A 17,465-nucleotide genomic window follows, 5' to 3' on the forward strand; every position below is an offset into this window, starting at 1 on the left:
CTCCGCAACCCCGATATCCTTGGCGCAATTCCGCTTTCCTTAGCCCGATGCCCGACGTCTGAAGCGTTCAGCCATCCAATATCCTGACGTGATCTCTTCCGGCGCAACGTCAATTCCTCCTGCGTTAATTGTCTAATCCTGATCGAGTAGCCCTGCATCACTAAAAATACAGTTAAACATCTAAATACAATCAATTAGTTTCATCATCAAAATCTGAGATTCAACTGTCTATTTATAGGTGAGAGTAAAAGTATAGGATAAGTTATTAGGAAAGTTCCTCTCATCTAAGGGCATCCCCTAAGGGATCCTACTATAATATTGACTTCTTTTCTATTGGCTAATATATATATATATATATATATATATATATATATATATATATATATATATATATATATATATATATATATATATATCAGAATCTAATTAATTATATTATATATCTTATCCAATTATAAAGGACCATGTAATCTAATATTTGTTCACTTTGCCCATTAATTGATAAGATATAAAAGATATTTAAAATCAAAATAAATAAAATAAAATTTATTTAAAAATAATTTTACCTAATTGGATTTTAAAAATTTTGAAAAACATTTATACATGGCCATGAATTTTTAAAACATGCCAATAAGTCTAATAAACATAATAATACTATATTAAGTCCAACTATTAATGCGAGTCATAACGATTGTATATCATCAATGGCATACTCCATTCTGTGACCTCTATACTTTGTCTTATTAAGATAATCATGTTATTACGTAATACATAAACATAAATGTGAATAGGATAACAGAAATAAATAAATTTAATTAAGTAAAAATAGTAATAATAGCATCCACCTAAACATGTATCACCATATTTTTTTGGCTTGCTCATAAACCCTATTCTAAAAATATATTCTTTAAATATTTTAAACTATAGAGCTTTGGTAAATGGATCAACAATTATTATAGTAGTGCTCAGGCTCTCAATTGACACTTGTTTTTTGACTATTTATCTAACCACCAATTACTTTATCTTAATTTGATTGGAACTACTAGAGTACTTATTATTCTTAGAGAAGAAAACTTATGTAGTATTATCACAAAATATCTTTAGTGGCCTAGCAATTGAGTCGACCACACTAAGTCTATAAAGCTTGATTTGTAACATCAAAGCACGTCATAAATTCAGCTTCCATTATTGATGATGCAATAAGTGATTATTTTATATTTTTAAGAAATAACCCCATCAACTAATATGAATACAAATCCTAAAGTGAACTTTCTACTATTGAGACAATTTACAAAATCAGCATCTGAATATCCCGTCACTTCAAGCTGATCTGATCTCTTATATGTGAGCATATAATCTTTCGTCCCCTACAGATATCTTATTACTTTCTTTGCAACTTTTTAATGTTCTATTCTTAGGTTGCTCTAGTATCTACCTAGCATTATAACTACAAAACTGATATTTGGTCTTGTATATGTTTGATCATATAATAGACTTCCAACTACGCACCCATAATAGACTTTCTAAGTCATTTTTTGGGCACCGGTTTTGATTGAAAATTTTACCTCTAGTAATATGTGTATTATTAGTTAAGCAAAATTACATATTAAATCTCACTAATATAGGATTAATATATTTTTTCTTAGATAGTCCTAACAATCTTTGAGATTTATCCTTGAATATCTCAATGCCAATAACATAGGCTACCTCATTCATATCAATCATCTTAAAATTCTTTTTGAGAAATATCTTGGTTTCATATAATAAACCAAGATCACTATTGACAAGCAAAATATCATCTACATATAAGATCAATAGAATAAACTTACTTCCACTAACTCAATATCATAATGAGCTACTAATGTCATGACGATTCTCAACGAATCCTTTTTAGAAACCGAAGAAAATGTCTCATTGTAATCGATACCTTCTTTTTGAGAAAAATCTTTAGTTATAAGTCCGGCTTTATATTATTCGATATTATCCACTGAGTTATATTTTGTCTTAAAGACTCATTTGTAATTAACTCTTTTACAATTATTAAGTAATTCAACAAGTTCTCAAATACTATTATGGTTCATTCATTTTAATTTTTTATTATATTATATTATTTTTTATAATCGTTACTTTCTATGACTTGTGAAAACGATAAAAGGTCTGTTTTTATTCATATATCATAATCTGAATCTCGTAGATATACCATATAATTATCAGAAATAATATATTTCCTTTTTCTTTTAGATATTCTTAAAACTATCAATTGTGATTGTTCTACAAGATCATCAACGATAACATCAACATCATATGTGAATATATTGATATTATTTTACCGTTCACCCTCGTCAATTCTATCGTTGATTTGAGGAATAATAATTTTTTGAATATGAGATAATATGGAAGAATTAATATAAATCTCCTTAATATCAAAATTGATCTTTTAAAATTTTTTACTAGATTTCATCATTTTCCAAGAATCTTACATTATCATATTTTACTATCCTCGATTAAGATAATAAAATCTGTATCTTTTTTTATTTTTTAAAATAACTAATAAAATATTCAAAAATAATTCTAATCTCATGAAACATAAACATCACGAAATTAAAGGTTAGTTGGTAGTCTCACCTAAACACTAAATTCTACTCTGATAAAATTCACACATGAAAGAACGGATTGATGATGAAATGTTCGAGCAAATTATCATCGTGATTTTGCCTGTGTGTCAGGATCGAACAAGTAACATAATAATAAACAACGAGTAAAAATAGACTGCTAACGAACTAAAAGACGAGCAAATTAATTACCATCGTCATTTCATCACTGTAAACATCAGGCAAAATAAAATAATAATAAACGCTATAAAAATAAACGATGATTACTGGGGTTCGTTGTCAGCGTCACAGTCACTTCACTTGTGGTGTCTGTCGACTTATAATAGTCAAACACTTATAATAGTCAAACACTGCCGGCTGTATTCTCATGATGGTCTCTAAATCGTTTCACACACCACACATGGGAACGAGTTGTCCAAACCGATGAGCTAACCGATCGAATCAACATCTGCGTGCGATTTACGCCACGCGTCATCAATCGACTGCAATCGTCGACAACGACATCGCCTTCTCCTATTAGTGTTTGTTCGGTCTTGAAGTCAGTTTTGCTTGCTTCTGCGAATGCGAACCGCCCACCTCCCTTGTACGTTGGCGCCGTTGAGGAATCACAGAAGCGTGCAAGATTCCCCTTCTCTCATCCCCATCCGGCGTCGCTATGAAGTGGATTCAGTAGAAATTCGAAGGCAGAAGTTCTCTCCCTCTTCTCGGTCGAGGTGCGGAGTAATTTCTCGTCTTAGTTCTACAGCGATGGCGTTCTTCTTTCGCAACTTTCGTCGGGAATCTTGCCCTACTAATGTCATTATTGCTGTTTGTTTGCACTTGAAGTCAGTTTTGCTTCTACTAGTGAATTGCCCACTCCCGTTTCTGTTAGACGCCGTCGAAGAATCACATAAGCGTGCGAGAATCCGCTTCTCTCATCCCGATCCGGCGTCGCTGTGAAGTGGATTCAGTAGCAATTCAAGGCAGGAGTTGTCTCTTTCTACGTCTCTCTCTTTCCGGATGCGCTCGGTCGGGGATCGACAACCTATTGCCTGAATCTGGTCGAGGTACGGAGTAATTTATCGTCTCAATTTTCTTCCCCTCATCTTTTTCGTCTTTCACTTTCAACTCTTCCCTTCTCTTTACCGTCGTCGATCTGGCGAACTTAATTCCATCTAAATGCTCAGGCTGACGCGCCTGGAGATCCAAACTGAAAGGCCTATGACTCTTCTTCCCCGTCTCCGCCCCCGGGTTAAGTAAGCCGCCCTCCAGGAATACCTCGTCCGCTATCTTACTTTTCGCTTGCCTCTCCGATTTCGTCGCTTCTCCGGTATCTGTTGTGTTGATTTTTCTTACATCATCACGATTTCATCTGATCGTTATGTATATATGTATATATATTATAGACATTTATGTAGTTATGTATGATTAGGTCTCACTGTGAGTCAAGTGGTGAAAGAGAAGTGAACCCGTGGGGGTCTCTTTCGAGTGGACCGAACCTTGTGATGGGTAATGATCTAGCAGTCAACACCAGAGAAAAATAATGTAAAGAGCTGCCGATCCGGGACCGGTTCTCGGCCCCGTTCACACTCCATCAGCTGGAGTTTGAATCTTTGGTTCCTCTCTCCTCTTCGCTCGCAGTGTTTGAGGTAATCTGATGTTGACTGATATTTTGAGATAATATACGGATTCGGATTTATCCTCCGCATCCATTGCCCAGTCCGGCCATCCGCTTGATATTTTGAGATCCGATCGAGGATGGGGCATTGACTAGGGTAGATTTAGATCCATCATCGAAGTAGATGAGTTAGAGCCGGTTTGATCTATTTCTTTTATACAATTCATCATTAATTTTCAAAAAGATCGAGGTAGGTCTTGTCAAAATAAATAAAACTGAGTTGGATAAGTTTGAGATGGGTACTGAGATGAGCATACAAGACCAATTAATCTAAATGATAGAAGAGGACATCAACAATGTGAACAACAGGATAATAGGAAGAAGTGGAGAAATAGTAGCGTCAAAATATTTATAGAAATCATTTTATTTTGATTTACTAGTATGACGTGGTAAATGAGTGGATTGAGCTACAACAGATCATATCGTGCTGATGTGGTGGTCAAATTCTTTTCTGGATCCACGTTTTCAGGCCCGATGAGCTTATTGAGTTTGTCTATGAATCTTGATTCAATATTGGATAATAGTGTTTGATGTCAAGTATCTTGATTTGATAGAGATTCAGATTGACGGAAGTAAACGGATTCGGATTCTAGATGGGTTCACATGAACGCTAGCCAACAACATCCGTGGATTCCGCTCCCACACGCGAACGCGCAAGGGGAATCGGAAAGATCCATCAAAAGCCGTCTAAGGACGAACGACCACCGCATTCATTCCAAGAGACGGAGGCTTCACACTAATTGCTATTGTTACGGGGCAGAACTCCCGCATCTGATTGCCACTTCATCTCATCTCTATAACTATCTCCTTGCCCTCTCTCCTCTCTCGCTTAGGGGTGGGAAAGGTGCGGCGGCCTCTGTGAGCCTCAATCCGCTCGTCTCTTAGTACTCTAGAGAAAAAAGGAGGAAGAGAACGTGTGGATCTGGTGACTCCGTGTAGTTCTCGCTAGATCATCTGTAAGAATTCATTCTTCCATATGATATAACCAGCTCCAAGTTCGATTTCTAGACCAGGTAAGATGAGGGCCTAGTCATTGCCTTGATGATCTTTTTACTCTAAATTAAAGATATCGTTTCTACTCTGGAAGAATACGCCATTCCTCTTTGCTAGCTTTCTTATATGATTGATTAGTCCAAGTTAATCGTTACTTGAGAAAGTACCTTCGATTTGTATAGTTTACTTTTTTCCAGTGGTTCGCATTTGAGGCAAACTTGGCGTCCTATTAAGTGGGATAAGGCTAAATTCACACTGTTATCCCTTGTTCATTTTATAGTTCACATCTTAGTCTCTTTTACTGTGAGTATGCTGATATTGATACTTTACAACGTAGAAATTGCGACTCATTGCATGAACATATAAACAGGCAGAGAAGAAAACTGTTGTAGACAAAATTCATCATATTTCTGACCGAAAATTCTGATATATGAACTATTTTATCTTTTAAGATGCTTAATTTTGCTGAGTTTATACATGGTGGACAAGTTCTTCGTAAACTAATTTTATAAAGAACTGATACAAATATTCCTCGATCTGATACCAAGACACTAGTTTACAATGCATTACACTAAAATCCAACACCAGACAACACCAGAGTCGGACACTCTGTTCTCTCCTCCAGTCACTATTCTGATGATTCGAGACTTTCTTGGTATTTATTAACAGGGTGTGCATATTTTGAATGCTTTTATTTAGGTGAGCTTCTCAGAACAATCGCCCTAAGCAATTCCCTTGCTTCCTTGAGCTCATGGAGGACATCAAAGATGAATACACCCAGGATGGGACAACCGATATCCATGGGAACCCAGCTATCAAGAAGAACACCGGAAATTGGAGGGCTTGTCCCTACATTCTTGGTACAGTTCTCAGGTTCCTGTAGCCTTTCATTGTACAATTAGCATGCGCATTGTTCGATCTTTTTGACTTGCGCAAAGCTTACCTCAGCAAACGAGTGCTGCGAAAGGCTGGCTTACTATGGGATGAGCACCAACCTGGTGAACTACATGAAGGATCGTCTCCACCAAGGGAATGTCGCTGCAGCAAATAATGTCACTAACTGGTCAGGAACATGCTATATAATGCCACTGCTTGGGGCGTTCATAGCTGATGCCTACATAGGAAGATACTGGACAATTTCCAGCTTCATGATCGTTTATATTTTGGTAAGGAAGCAGAGGATTCTTGTCTTGGAGAATTCAGATGCTGGACACTGATATCTTCTTGCCTACAGGGTTTGACACTACTGACAATGACCGCATCAGTCAAAGGTTTGAAACCTTCATGCCAAAATGGTGTCTGTGATCCAACGAGAGCGCAGACTGCAGCAGTCTTCACAGCGCTCTATCTTATTGCGCTGGGAACGGGAGGAATCAAGCCATGCGTCTCTTCCTTCGGCGCTGATCAATTCGACGACTCTGACGAATCGGAGAAGAAGAGGAAGAGCTCGTTCTTCAATTGGTTCTACTTCTCCATCAACATAGGCGCCCTGATTGCTTCGTCTGTGCTAGTTTGGATACAGACAGACGTCGGATGGGGATGGGGGTTTGGAATCCCAGCGGTCGTCATGGCCATTGCAGTCGTCAGCTTTTTCATGGGCACACGGCTGTACAGGCACCAGAAACCTGGAGGAAGCCCCCTCACACGCATTGCCCAGGTTATGGTGGCATCTCTGAGGAAGGCTGGGGTGAAAGTGCCTGCTGATAAGTCACTGCTCTACGAGATCACACAAAAGGAATCGGCCATACAAGGCAGCCGTAAGCTTGACCACACAGACCAGTTCAAGTAAGCTCACCGAAACTCTTTGGATCACTCTCCTGTTTGTCGTAGACATGCAATTGCTATGGTAGCTGTGACACTGTCTGCAATCTGCAACCGTTTCTAGCTTATCATGTTGACTTCATTCGTTTTGGATCCCTGCAAGTGCTTGATGTTTGCAGTTGAGACCACAGAATTTGTGCCTATCGTAATGGTTTGTACTCGCACTGTATTCCTGCGTGTTGTTCAGGTTCCTTGATAAGGCTGCTGTAGAGACTCAAGAAGACAAGGCCAGGAGTCCAGTGAATCCATGGAGGCTCTGCACGATCACCCAAGTGGAGGAGCTGAAGAGCATACTGCGAATTCTTCCAGTGTGGGCAAGTGGAATCGTCTTCTCCACCGTCTACAGCCAGATGAGCACCATGTTCGTTCTGCAAGGCAACACCTTGGACCGCCACATGGGCCCCCACTTCCAGATACCGTCGGCGTCGCTCTCCATCTTCGACACCATCAGCGTGATCGTGTGGGTTCCGATCTACGACCGCGTCATCGTTCCGGCGGTCCGAAGGTCCACCGGCCGGGAGCGGGGCTTCACGCAGCTGACGCGCATGGGCATCGGCCTGGTCATCTCCATCTTCTCCATGGTGGCGGCTGGCATTCTGGAGGTCGCGAGGCTGCGGACCGTGGCACGGCACGGCCTATACGACGTCACTAGTGGCTATGTTCCCATGTCCATATTCTGGCAGGTGCCTCAGTACTTCATCGTGGGGGCGGCCGAAATCTTCACCTTCATCGGCCAACTGGAGTTCTTCTACGACCAGGCACCGGACGCCATGAGGAGCATGTGCTCCGCGCTCTCTCTTACCACGGTGGCGCTGGGGAACTACTTGAGCACCTTGCTCGTCACGATCGTCACGTCCATTACGACGAGGAACGGGAAGCTGGGATGGATTCCGGACAACCTCAATCGCGGCCACCTCGACCACTTCTTCTGGCTGCTGGCCGTTCTCAGCCTCCTGAACTTCGGCGTGTATCTCTTGATCGCCAAGTGCTACACCTACAAGAAGACAGTAGAGGACGAGAAGATCACAACCAACGACGTCGAGCTACAATGAGATTGGTGGTGGTTCGTTTGCTTTAGCAGTTTGAGAGGTCAGTCTGTGTTGCAAGTCTAAACCGTGTGACTGTGTTTTATTCGATTCGCTTGCTATGTAATGTTTGGTAATGGGTGGGGATACTGACGATGAAGACAACGGTGTCAGAAGCCTTGGCCTCCCTGACGGCGGCGTTGACGCCGTTCTCGATCATCGTTTCCTTTTTTTTGTCCTAGTACCTCTCCACACTCGGCCAACTCGGTTCGAATTATCCTCCTCTTGCTTCGTCGCCATCTTCTCCTTCGCCTTCCCTGGGTCGAACGACGAAGGGGAAGATCGTGTGATTGCCATCGCGTCGTCGCTTCAATGCCGGATCGCGAGCAGAGCAAGGGGAGGCAAAGCACGTTGAAAGGACACGGACAGCAGCGGCGGAAGGAGTCAGTCGATCGGCGTGACCTGTGAACTGAACCGAAATAAGTGAGGCGGAGTGAAAGCCGCGACGACGGTGAAAGCAGACGAACTCACGGCATCGCTGCTGTTGTATGCTGCTGCACTGCTGCAGCAGCAGCAGCAGCAGCAGCAGGCTCTCTTACTCTTCGATTCCCTCGACACAATTACTTCACTTCACGGACAAATAGCCCAACCCACTTCAATGCCGGACCGACCTCTCCCTCCCTCCCCTGCGAATAAATAGCAGCAGCAGAGTCTTCTCCCATCTCCAAAGGATTCGCGGTGCTCATGTTTGATGCTACACCACAAGGTCTGTTCCTGAACTCATCGGCAAATGGCTGACAAGGGAGGTATATGCCCTTCGGATATCGAAGGAGGGCATCATCTGCTCCCTTCTGATGAGAGCGACCAAGACAGCGACGACGAGGCAGGGCACTCGCCGCACGATCCCAGCTGCGAAATAAGCGCATCTCCGGAGCCTTGCAGGAAATCCTGCGTCTCGGTCTCGGACGGCTCGCTGGAGGGCGACCTAGAGAGCGGGATTTCCGAGAGTAAGACGGCGAGTCCGGAGAGAGGTGGGAGCGATTGCCGGATTTGTCATCTCAGCTTGGAGAAGGCATCTCCGGATGCGGGTGCGCCGATCGAGTTGGGGTGTTGTTGCAAGGACGACCTGGCTGCTGCCCACAAGCGATGCGCTGAGACGTGGTTTAAGATCAAGGGAAACAAGTAAGCGTTATAACACAAATGATCTCAATGTTTTCTTGTTCTTTTTCTCCGTATATTCTGAATCATCGACAGAATGCAATAGTAAGTAGGAATTCTTGTTTGGACTGTTAGAGGGAGAAAAGCATAACATCACAGAACTATGTAAATTACTACTGGTAAACCGATGTTATTCCTAAGCCGTGGCCAGAAACCATTGCGTGGGAACAAATTTCTGAAGGTATTCAAATTTAGGGAAGACTTGAATTAATTATAAGAGTCTAATGATGAATGTAAGCATCGTAAACTAGTGGTTTAGACATATTAAAAGTCAGTCTGTCACCTATACAAACTATCAATCTCAATGGTTTAGATTTATTATTGTTTCAGGTCAATGTTGGGTTTCATAAGAAATTTGATTGTTTTTGTTCCTCGTCATTTCCAAGCTCTAGATGTAGGAGCAGAACACTGTGCATTACATCAAAGAAAGATGTTGCCTTGGTGATCTAGGGACAGTCTTTTATCTTTAGATATATAGATAGATACTGTTCGGTGACTTGAATCCTGGTTTCCACGTCTCAAAATGACAATCTTATCATAGTACCAACGTCCGTCCGTCCGTCCGTCCTCCCCCTCCATCTTACAAATACTGTAAGTGCCTTTGCATTTGGTATACTTTCTCTGTTTTTGGTTTGTTGTGGTATTGTGTTTCTCCATAGAGACTCAGATGTTTCAGCCAAAATAGACTGATTTTGACAGACAAAGAAGCTACAACATGGTTTTAGTTTCAGCTTTTGAATGGTTTCACCTCACCGAGCTGGCTACCAAACCTGCTGAAGCTAATAAGAACTCAAGTTTCAAAGGGTTTTATTTCTCTGATGAGTTGAACACTTTTTACTTCTTTTGTTGATTGTGCGCTTCTTGAAATCTGACTTCACAAACTATTAGAATGCTGCTGTGATGCATAAAACCAACCTATTATTGGGTTGTTACTGTTTGTCACTTGTTGAAAGCTGACATTAGAAAGTTTGTGTTTTCTTTCTTGATTTCACAAACTATTAGAATCCTGTGATGCATGACAATTGCCAGGTTGTCGCATCGCAAAGTGGCTTTCATGTTTGGTCTCAAGCCTCGAAGCTGGTTTTACTTCCACCATGGAGATCTTTGTTCTTCCTTTTGTTTCTGTCTGCAGGACATGTGAGGTTTGCGGCTCGATCGCGAAGAATGTGGTGGGTTCAGGCGAGACCGAACCCACCGAGCACTGGAACGAAGCTGCTACTGCATCTCCACCACCTTCATCATCATCATCATCATCATCAGAAACACAGAGCTTTTGGCAGGGCCACCGGTTTCTCAACTTGCTGCTTGCGTGCCTGGTGTTTGCCTTTGTCATCTCCTGGCTATTTCATTTCAATGTTCCAGGCTGAAAGTTGACACCAAGTTTTCACCAGACACGAGTTCTTGCAGTGAGATATCGAACCGAACCTATAAGAAGTCGAATGATCTATTGCTTGCTAATCAGTGAGTTTTGCTGCGTGTGTTAAGTTACACAGGCATACATACCTGTCTTCTTCTTTACGTGTACATTTGTGTGTTGGTCTTTCTTCCACACACACACATATTAGTAGTTTATTGCAACAACAAAACATCAGTGAGTTGTGCATTTATTTGAGTGTTAAAACAGGCACAAGTGCACATTTACTATGTATTCTCTATCTTCCACACACACACACACACACACACACACACACACACACGTGTGCCTACTGCTACCTTGATAGGCTCTAAAGCTGCCACATCTTTAAAGACCATAAGTTGTTGACCTTTGATGTATCAACCAGAAGACACTGTGCTCAGAAAATATTTTAGTTGTTGATAAATGGTAATTGTCAACAGAGAGACTAAATGTGATCTTATTGTGAATTTAGTCCAATTTTCTTTCACATTTGATGTGAGAATAAATTGAGATATTACAATAAGATTTTTAATTAATTAACCAATTAATTTCAAGTTAATAGTTGTGGACTCCCTCTTAGCCCTCTCAATGAAATCAGATTATTTTTCTTTTTTTTCCTTTTCATATCCATCCAATATAAGACAATTAGGATCTCATAGAAATGATATAATAACAATCTCTTAGTTCTACGTTGGCAAATGGTGTGATCTTACATGTGGAGAAGAAAGTAACAAACAAATAACTATGACAATGATATGACAAAGCAAAAAAGTGGTCTTCTGCTGGTTTCTTTACAGATCAGATCAGGATATGGGTTGGGATTTGGACCTCATCTTCATCAAGGAAAAGAAGTGTCTATTTTGGCTCCTAAAAATGCTTGTGGGGTTCATAAAAAGGAGAACAACAAAAGCTCTACCCCCACAAGAAGATCCTGAAAGAATTTGTTCAATCATATGATACAATGGTGTTGTGCGAACACAGTAACATGATGATAGAGCAGTAGCATTTCTTCATAGCAAAACAAGAACCATAAAGAACATTATGGTAATCACTTCAAAGCAATTGCTTCCAATCCTTTTCCCCTTTGGAGAAATAAATGTTCCTTTTAGTTGCACAATGCTGTAACACAACAAAACCACTACACGCCACATGAGGTTAAGATTTCCTTTTGAATGCATAATAAAGAATCGTTGGGCATGAAAACAAAAAGAGAGTACATACGAGCATGCATGTTATGATGTAAGGGAGCAAAATGGTTGCATGCCCCGGCTAGATTAAAGTTCCTTGCTTTGCAAGGATAAGCATCAACACGCGGTTCAGTCGAATGCAGTGCTTCACGGTTAAGTCAAAGATGGTATCGCCGTGCATACTGTAAATCAGTAACCAACATGTCCGAAATGATCTATGCACCATTTGCCGCAGATTCAGAATGGATGTGGTTCCCGTCTTCTCCATGCTTGCCATTCACTTGCAATCTCTGCCTCTGGTTGAAAATAACCATAGATCACGAATACTGGATCAACATAAAAAAGGGGAAAAAGAACATACAACATATCTCCAGAAATGCATACTAATTATAAATGATTGATCTTAGACCATACGATCTGTGCAGAAAGCCGATGGGAGGTAGAGATAGCTAATGGCGCATAACAAAAAAAATTCTTCCTTCAAAATAGGACAGTTTTGAACTAATCAAGCAGCGGTGGGGAGACAATATTTGAATGAAGTCGATCAATGCGTATGGTGTATTAATTATCTATTTCCATTACAGCAGGTTAAATGTAAAAAATACATTTGCATCAGGCAATGGTGGTCCCATAATTCTAATTCTGATAGCCACAGCAACAGAAAGCAGACTTAATCTTCTGTTTACATATACTAAAACAAATGCAGAAGTAGATCATAACTATAACCTTTGCCAATAGTGTATATTACCAATAAGAAGGCGGAAGTAATATATGATCAATTTAATAAACAATATATTAGTCAAAGTGTCATACCCAATCAGCAGTATCCACCGAATTTCCATTCAATAACTTGTGGTGATCTTCTCTAGATTTTTCATCTTTATCTTTAACATATGGTAACAGTGGTTGGGATCCATTAGAACGATCAGGCATTTCTGTCGTAAATAATACAAAGAGTTTTTCAGCCAATCGATCTATGATACGAAGTGATATAGAATAAAAAAAGTCAACCAAGTCAAAAACAAATAAACACCTGGTAGTTTCTTGTCAACAAAGAATACCACTAAATTTACAGTATACCTACAAGCATACAAATGAAAACATAATGCAGTTGCCACCAGGATTACTTTAAAAAAAAAAGCATATAAGAAAATATAATCACACATACAACCCACCATGCAACGACTACATCTACTGTGTAATGCTTGCGGGAAGCTACTATAAGCAAACTCTGAACAATAGCTAAAACCCAAGCAAGAAGCTTGATGAACCTGCAAAAGTCCAGATTGGATCAACTTTGAAATCATAAGCAACTAGAGTTGCACAAATGCCATAGGTGTACCTTTTAGTGCCATATTTATGGTATGTAAGGACAAAAACTAGTGTAAATATCATGTGGGATGAAAATATCAGATCACCACAACCATATATGACCCCCTGAGGAACTGAAAGTAAGAAGAAAAAAAATATAAACACCTACAATGACAATGATGCAATTTAACTGCAAGGATAGAATATCCGAAAAGTAACATACAGTTAATCAGAAGCACTTCAGTTACACTCTCTGGTGGAGGCAGTCTGGCGAGCTCCCCTCCCTAAATGACCAAAAAAAAAAGAAGAAATCAGTGGTATTACAGATTGCAATTGTTTTACTGGCAAAAGAAAGTTAAAAATTGACAAGCCATTTGATGCAGATAATACCTCGCGGCAGTGATAGTTGGGTCCAGGAAGCTGTGTGGAATAGAAAGTGATGATCCGCAATGCTTGAGAAGCCTGAAATGACCCCTCAGTGTTGAATAATAGGATGACCAGAGGAAGGAAATAACAGGTGAATACAACTACTTACAACTAGAAATGACAAAATTCTCCGCCAGAGCAGAACAGTGTAGAAGCGCTTGCTATGATAAACAAAAGGATGAAATGTCCACTGCAAAAATAAAAACACCATGTCATAACCATCAAACACTGAATATGGATATGTGCCTACAACAAAGGCAAGCAATATAATGTAAGAGCTCAGAAAGCAGACATGATTGCTTAGAATGCACAACAAGAAACAGATTGCATGTGCATCTTATATATGCAACTGAAATGAGAGAGCAGAGGAAAAGATAAAAAGTCAGTCACATATAAGAAATGAAATCACTGCATCCGGCTACCAAGTGAAATGATGATGCCTTTAAAGAAGAACCAAGCTTATATAAATAAATGTGAATTAATTATCAAAGGTAATGGCACAAAAAAGTTAAACAAAAGGTTAAGAGAAAAGCTAAAATGGTTGCAAGACAAAAGGACAACAATAGAAGGGGACATACAGCCATATAAAGAGTTGGAACCCTCAAACTAAATTGAGCTGGGACTTTTGTGTTATTGTAAATTATTTTGACGTATACTTTCCAACATGTTTCATAATAAAGTTGAATCTGATTTTGGCATTGCTTTCAAAAAGTAAAGTTACCTCGAAAGTCTGATTACTTTTATTCACAAAAAAATATGCATGCAGAGACTTACAAGAGAAGCATCAGCAAATAACATATAGAGAAATGCATACCAGAATAAATGACAAAAAGATGAAGGTGAATAGGCTTTCACTGACGTAACCTCTTTCTTTTCCAAGTTCCTAAAATCGCAAAAGCATTAATAAAACATTAATGTTATTTCAATGCAGAACTGACAATCATTTCATTCAGCATTGCAGGTAACTCAGACAAAGCGCTAGCATGCACCGGAAGGATCATGTAGCCAGCATCTTGAAGAGTTGGTCCAGGTCGATGTAGATAATGAACTCCTCGTGCAGCCAGCCCATGAATGTACTAGAGAAAGACAAAAGCAGTGAATTATTCTCAAATCTAATTCATGTATATTTAGTTGAAGAGATATTTTTATGCTCACCATGCATGACAAAAAAAAGGAACAAAAAATATTTTCAGTAAATAATCACATTAACCCACGACTAATTACAAAATCAGATAGATGAAAGCATAAGATTATCATAGGAGCAGCAGTAGAAAGTTCTTTCATAATAGTCCATATGGACCATCAAGGAAATGCAAAAAGTAAACTAAAAAAGGAAAAAATAACAAACAAAATATTATAGAAAAAAGATAATACTAACATACTTGGTGTATTAATTTAGGAGACAAGAAAGTTCAATATAGAAATTGCCTTTTTTTAGGATAAAATATAGGAATCACTTTAAAGTGCCATGTCTGATTTAAGTCAACCTGATCAACTAAAACCAAATATTATTAAATGAAAGGCCAACATATCAACAATGCAGTCACATTTACGCAGGTGGTCACATATGTCCACAGAAAGTACTATCATATGCACTTTAAAAATAATAATAATTTGAACATTTTAAGATTATATTTGTAATGGCATGAAGCATGATTCTCAGAGATGTTAAACAAGTAAACTGATATACTCACTCATTAGAAGGCTGAATCTAAACTAGAATATAGTTTGGGTCCTATATTCACAAAAGAATAAAAGTATGATGCTTTACCATGACAATGAACTTATAGAAACAGTCGCTGGATGAAGGATCCAACTAACGAAACAGTAATAGCACACAAACTGAAATCCTTGGAAGAATACTCTCCGTCTTAAAAGCAGTAACTTCCAACATCATTTAGTTATAGCTCTTGAATAGGATGTTCTGTGACGATTAAAGTAACTAACAACTAAATAAAAGAACTCGTGATGAATGCCACCAACCAGAGCAGATTACCACTGAACTCTCTCAAAGAATTGGTTGGTTAAAAATCTATTGAACAAAGAATCCCATGATCTTGAAAACATTATGTCACAAGTTTCTTAATGGTTGTGCTAATTACTGTGGAAACAAAAGTGCAATGAATTCGTTACAACTTATGCTATTCCACTGAAAAAAACTACATCTGTGTAGAATTCAGCTTGCAATATCAAGCCATCAACAGCAAAACATCAGCTCTGTTGACAGAGATGTTTTCTGTGTACCTAGACACGAGTCTAAATTCCTATCACAAATCAATATATCGCAGAAATCCAAACTAATGATTCCTATCAAGAAGAATTCACGCCAACATCCGGATTGCAAATTTTCCATCTTGAGTGCTTGTTTAGTAATCCCATAAGATCATTCGAAAAACACAAAGTCATACCTGAAATATGAGTCCTGCTAGCAGTAGCTTCCACTTTTCCATAAAAAGTTGAAGCTCCACATATGTTTCCATGCAAATCTTCCTCCATAGCTACAAACAAAAAAGTGATGACATCAAACCACGCGGGATATTCTTCTCGTTACATGAAAGAGGAAGAAAAGTTGAATTTTTGGAGGGAAAAAAGGTACCTTGGGAGCCTCGCGACCAATGTAAAGCGTCATGGCGATCAACCAAAGGTCCAACCACTCCCATACTCTGTCAGCATCCGACCTGCGTCGTCCTGCGCATGATCCCTGGTCTTTACTCCTCCTTTTCCTTGCCTTGCTTCAGAGTTGATCCACCAAACGGCGTAAAACAAAATCCCCTGGTTTCCACGTTGTTTCACCGATAGGAGAAGAAGGAAAAAAGATCCTTCTTTTCTTACAATTAAGAAGAGAAAGGTAAAGATCAGGAATCAGATTGTGGACGTCAGACGGTCAGGTGGGCTCGTCTTCCTCCTCCTCCTCCTCTCGGCTTCCTCAGAGAACGCGGTCTACAAACGGATCTCCGCCTTCGAAGGTTCGGCGGTTTACTGAGGCGGGGACGGCCCAAGAGGAAGAGGACGGAGACACAAACCCAACCAAAGGAAGGGGACGAAGGGGGGAGGAGGAGTGAGGAGAAAAAGAGGGCGACGAGAAAGGAACTTCCCGCACGGTCACGAACTAAATAGAACGGAAACGAGAGAGAGAGAGAGAGAGAGAGAAGCCTCACCGCAACTCCCACTTTTCTTTTATTTTTAGCTCAAATTAATATTGACGATAACAACAACAACAATAATAATAATAATATTTTTATTTACTTGTATATATAATATTTCTTCAAAATTAGTGATTCTAATATCTACCTCTCTAAATTTAAGCTCTATATATATAATGTAAACTCATAAACTAAAATATATATTGTTATAGCTCCACATTGATGGAATACCTTAAAACTTCAATTGATATTAATATCTTGTAAAAATTAATATTTTAAAAATAGATTGTATTTACAATTGTAACTCTGAAATTAATCTAATAGTTAAAGCAATCAGGGGTAATTAGATATCTAATTTTTTTAAATTATTAGTTTTCCTTCAAAATTAGTGATTCCCATTTTTGCCTATCTAAATTTCAGCTTAAGTGTGTGTGTATATATATATATATATATATCTTTCAATTGACATTAATAAATGTTAAAAAATATTTCACAATTGGTGAAAGTAAAACAATTGTAAAAGCAATAAGGGCAATCAATTAGACATTTTATATTAATAATTTTATTTCGAACTGATTGATAATTATGATGGGAAGTGAGCTAACAAAATAGTTATATATATATAAAATTTAGATACGTGAAATATATGTAAGTTCTAAATATTTGAAGAAAATTG

At 39.1% G+C, this 17,465-nt stretch overlaps 3 protein-coding genes across 13 annotated transcripts; 2 read left to right on the top strand and 1 right to left on the bottom strand.

Moving 5' to 3' along the window:
- Window positions 1–3,144: 3,144 nt before the first annotated feature.
- LOC135676722 (protein NRT1/ PTR FAMILY 8.1-like) lies at window positions 3,145–8,245 on the top strand. 7 transcript variants are annotated; one of them, XM_065188201.1, is made up of 7 exons: window positions 3,145–3,325; window positions 3,438–3,658; window positions 3,779–3,921; window positions 5,962–6,122; window positions 6,211–6,428; window positions 6,497–7,047; window positions 7,271–8,245. In XM_065188201.1, the coding sequence occupies exons 4-7, from the start codon at window positions 6,014–6,016 to the stop codon at window positions 8,133–8,135; spliced, it is 1,743 nt and encodes a 580-aa protein (XP_065044273.1). In that variant the 5' UTR covers window positions 3,145–3,325; window positions 3,438–3,658; window positions 3,779–3,921; window positions 5,962–6,013; the 3' UTR covers window positions 8,136–8,245. The 7 variants fall into 7 exon arrangements, with proteins under 7 accessions (XP_065044273.1, XP_065044270.1, XP_065044271.1 ...); XM_065188198.1 differs by having other exon boundaries at window positions 3,779–3,847; XM_065188199.1 differs by having other exon boundaries at window positions 3,442–3,658; window positions 3,779–3,847.
- Window positions 8,246–8,498: 253 nt separating this feature from the next.
- On the top strand, window positions 8,499–10,862 carry LOC103988901 (uncharacterized). Its single transcript, XM_009407578.3, has 2 exons — window positions 8,499–9,290; window positions 10,459–10,862. Exons 1-2 carry the CDS (start codon window positions 8,899–8,901, stop codon window positions 10,691–10,693), a joined length of 627 nt encoding a protein of 208 aa, XP_009405853.2. The 5' UTR covers window positions 8,499–8,898; the 3' UTR covers window positions 10,694–10,862.
- Window positions 10,863–11,774: 912 nt separating this feature from the next.
- Window positions 11,775–16,746, bottom strand: LOC103988897 (phosphatidylinositol:ceramide inositolphosphotransferase-like). 5 transcript variants are annotated; one of them, XM_009407571.3, is made up of 12 exons: window positions 16,243–16,746; window positions 16,055–16,144; window positions 14,636–14,722; window positions 14,461–14,529; window positions 13,756–13,836; window positions 13,611–13,682; window positions 13,444–13,504; window positions 13,252–13,354; window positions 13,085–13,180; window positions 12,943–12,989; window positions 12,723–12,844; window positions 11,775–12,205 (listed from the first exon to the last, which is right to left on the bottom strand). In XM_009407571.3, the coding sequence occupies exons 1-12, from the start codon at window positions 16,273–16,275 to the stop codon at window positions 12,125–12,127; spliced, it is 942 nt and encodes a 313-aa protein (XP_009405846.1). In that variant the 5' UTR covers window positions 16,276–16,746; the 3' UTR covers window positions 11,775–12,124. The 5 variants fall into 5 exon arrangements, with proteins under 5 accessions (XP_009405846.1, XP_065044277.1, XP_065044279.1 ...); XM_065188205.1 differs by lacking the exons at window positions 12,723–12,844; window positions 12,943–12,989; XM_065188206.1 differs by lacking the exons at window positions 11,775–12,205; window positions 12,943–12,989 and having other exon boundaries at window positions 12,725–12,844.
- Window positions 16,747–17,465: the final 719 nt, after the last annotated feature.

The sequence above is a fragment of the Musa acuminata genome, chromosome BXJ1-6, assembly GCF_036884655.1.
Source record: "Musa acuminata AAA Group cultivar baxijiao chromosome BXJ1-6, Cavendish_Baxijiao_AAA, whole genome shotgun sequence".
Lineage (NCBI taxonomy): Eukaryota > Viridiplantae > Streptophyta > Magnoliopsida > Zingiberales > Musaceae > Musa > Musa acuminata.

Bases quoted from the DNA above. Each gene is read 5' to 3' on its own strand.
- LOC135676722 (XM_065188201.1), top strand. From the start codon at position 6,014: ATGGAGGACATCAAAGATGAATACACCCAGGATGGGACAACCGATATC. The intron at 6,429-6,496 runs GTAAGGAAGCAG...TCTTGCCTACAG, and splicing joins TCATGATCGTTTATATTTTG to GGTTTGACACTACTGACAAT. The intron at 7,048-7,270 runs GTAAGCTCACCG...CGTGTTGTTCAG, and splicing joins GACCACACAGACCAGTTCAA to GTTCCTTGATAAGGCTGCTG.
- LOC103988901 (XM_009407578.3), top strand. From the start codon at position 8,899: ATGGCTGACAAGGGAGGTATATGCCCTTCGGATATCGAAGGAGGGCAT. The intron at 9,291-10,458 runs GTAAGCGTTATA...TTCTGTCTGCAG, and splicing joins TTTAAGATCAAGGGAAACAA to GACATGTGAGGTTTGCGGCT.
- LOC103988897 (XM_009407571.3), bottom strand. From the start codon at position 16,275: ATGACGCTTTACATTGGTCGCGAGGCTCCCAAG. The intron at 13,683-13,755 runs GTAAGTAGTTGT...GGGTCATTTCAG, and splicing joins GAATTTTGTCATTTCTAGTT to GCTTCTCAAGCATTGCGGAT. The intron at 13,505-13,610 runs GTATTATCTGCA...TTGGTCATTTAG, and splicing joins CCAACTATCACTGCCGCGAG to GGAGGGGAGCTCGCCAGACT.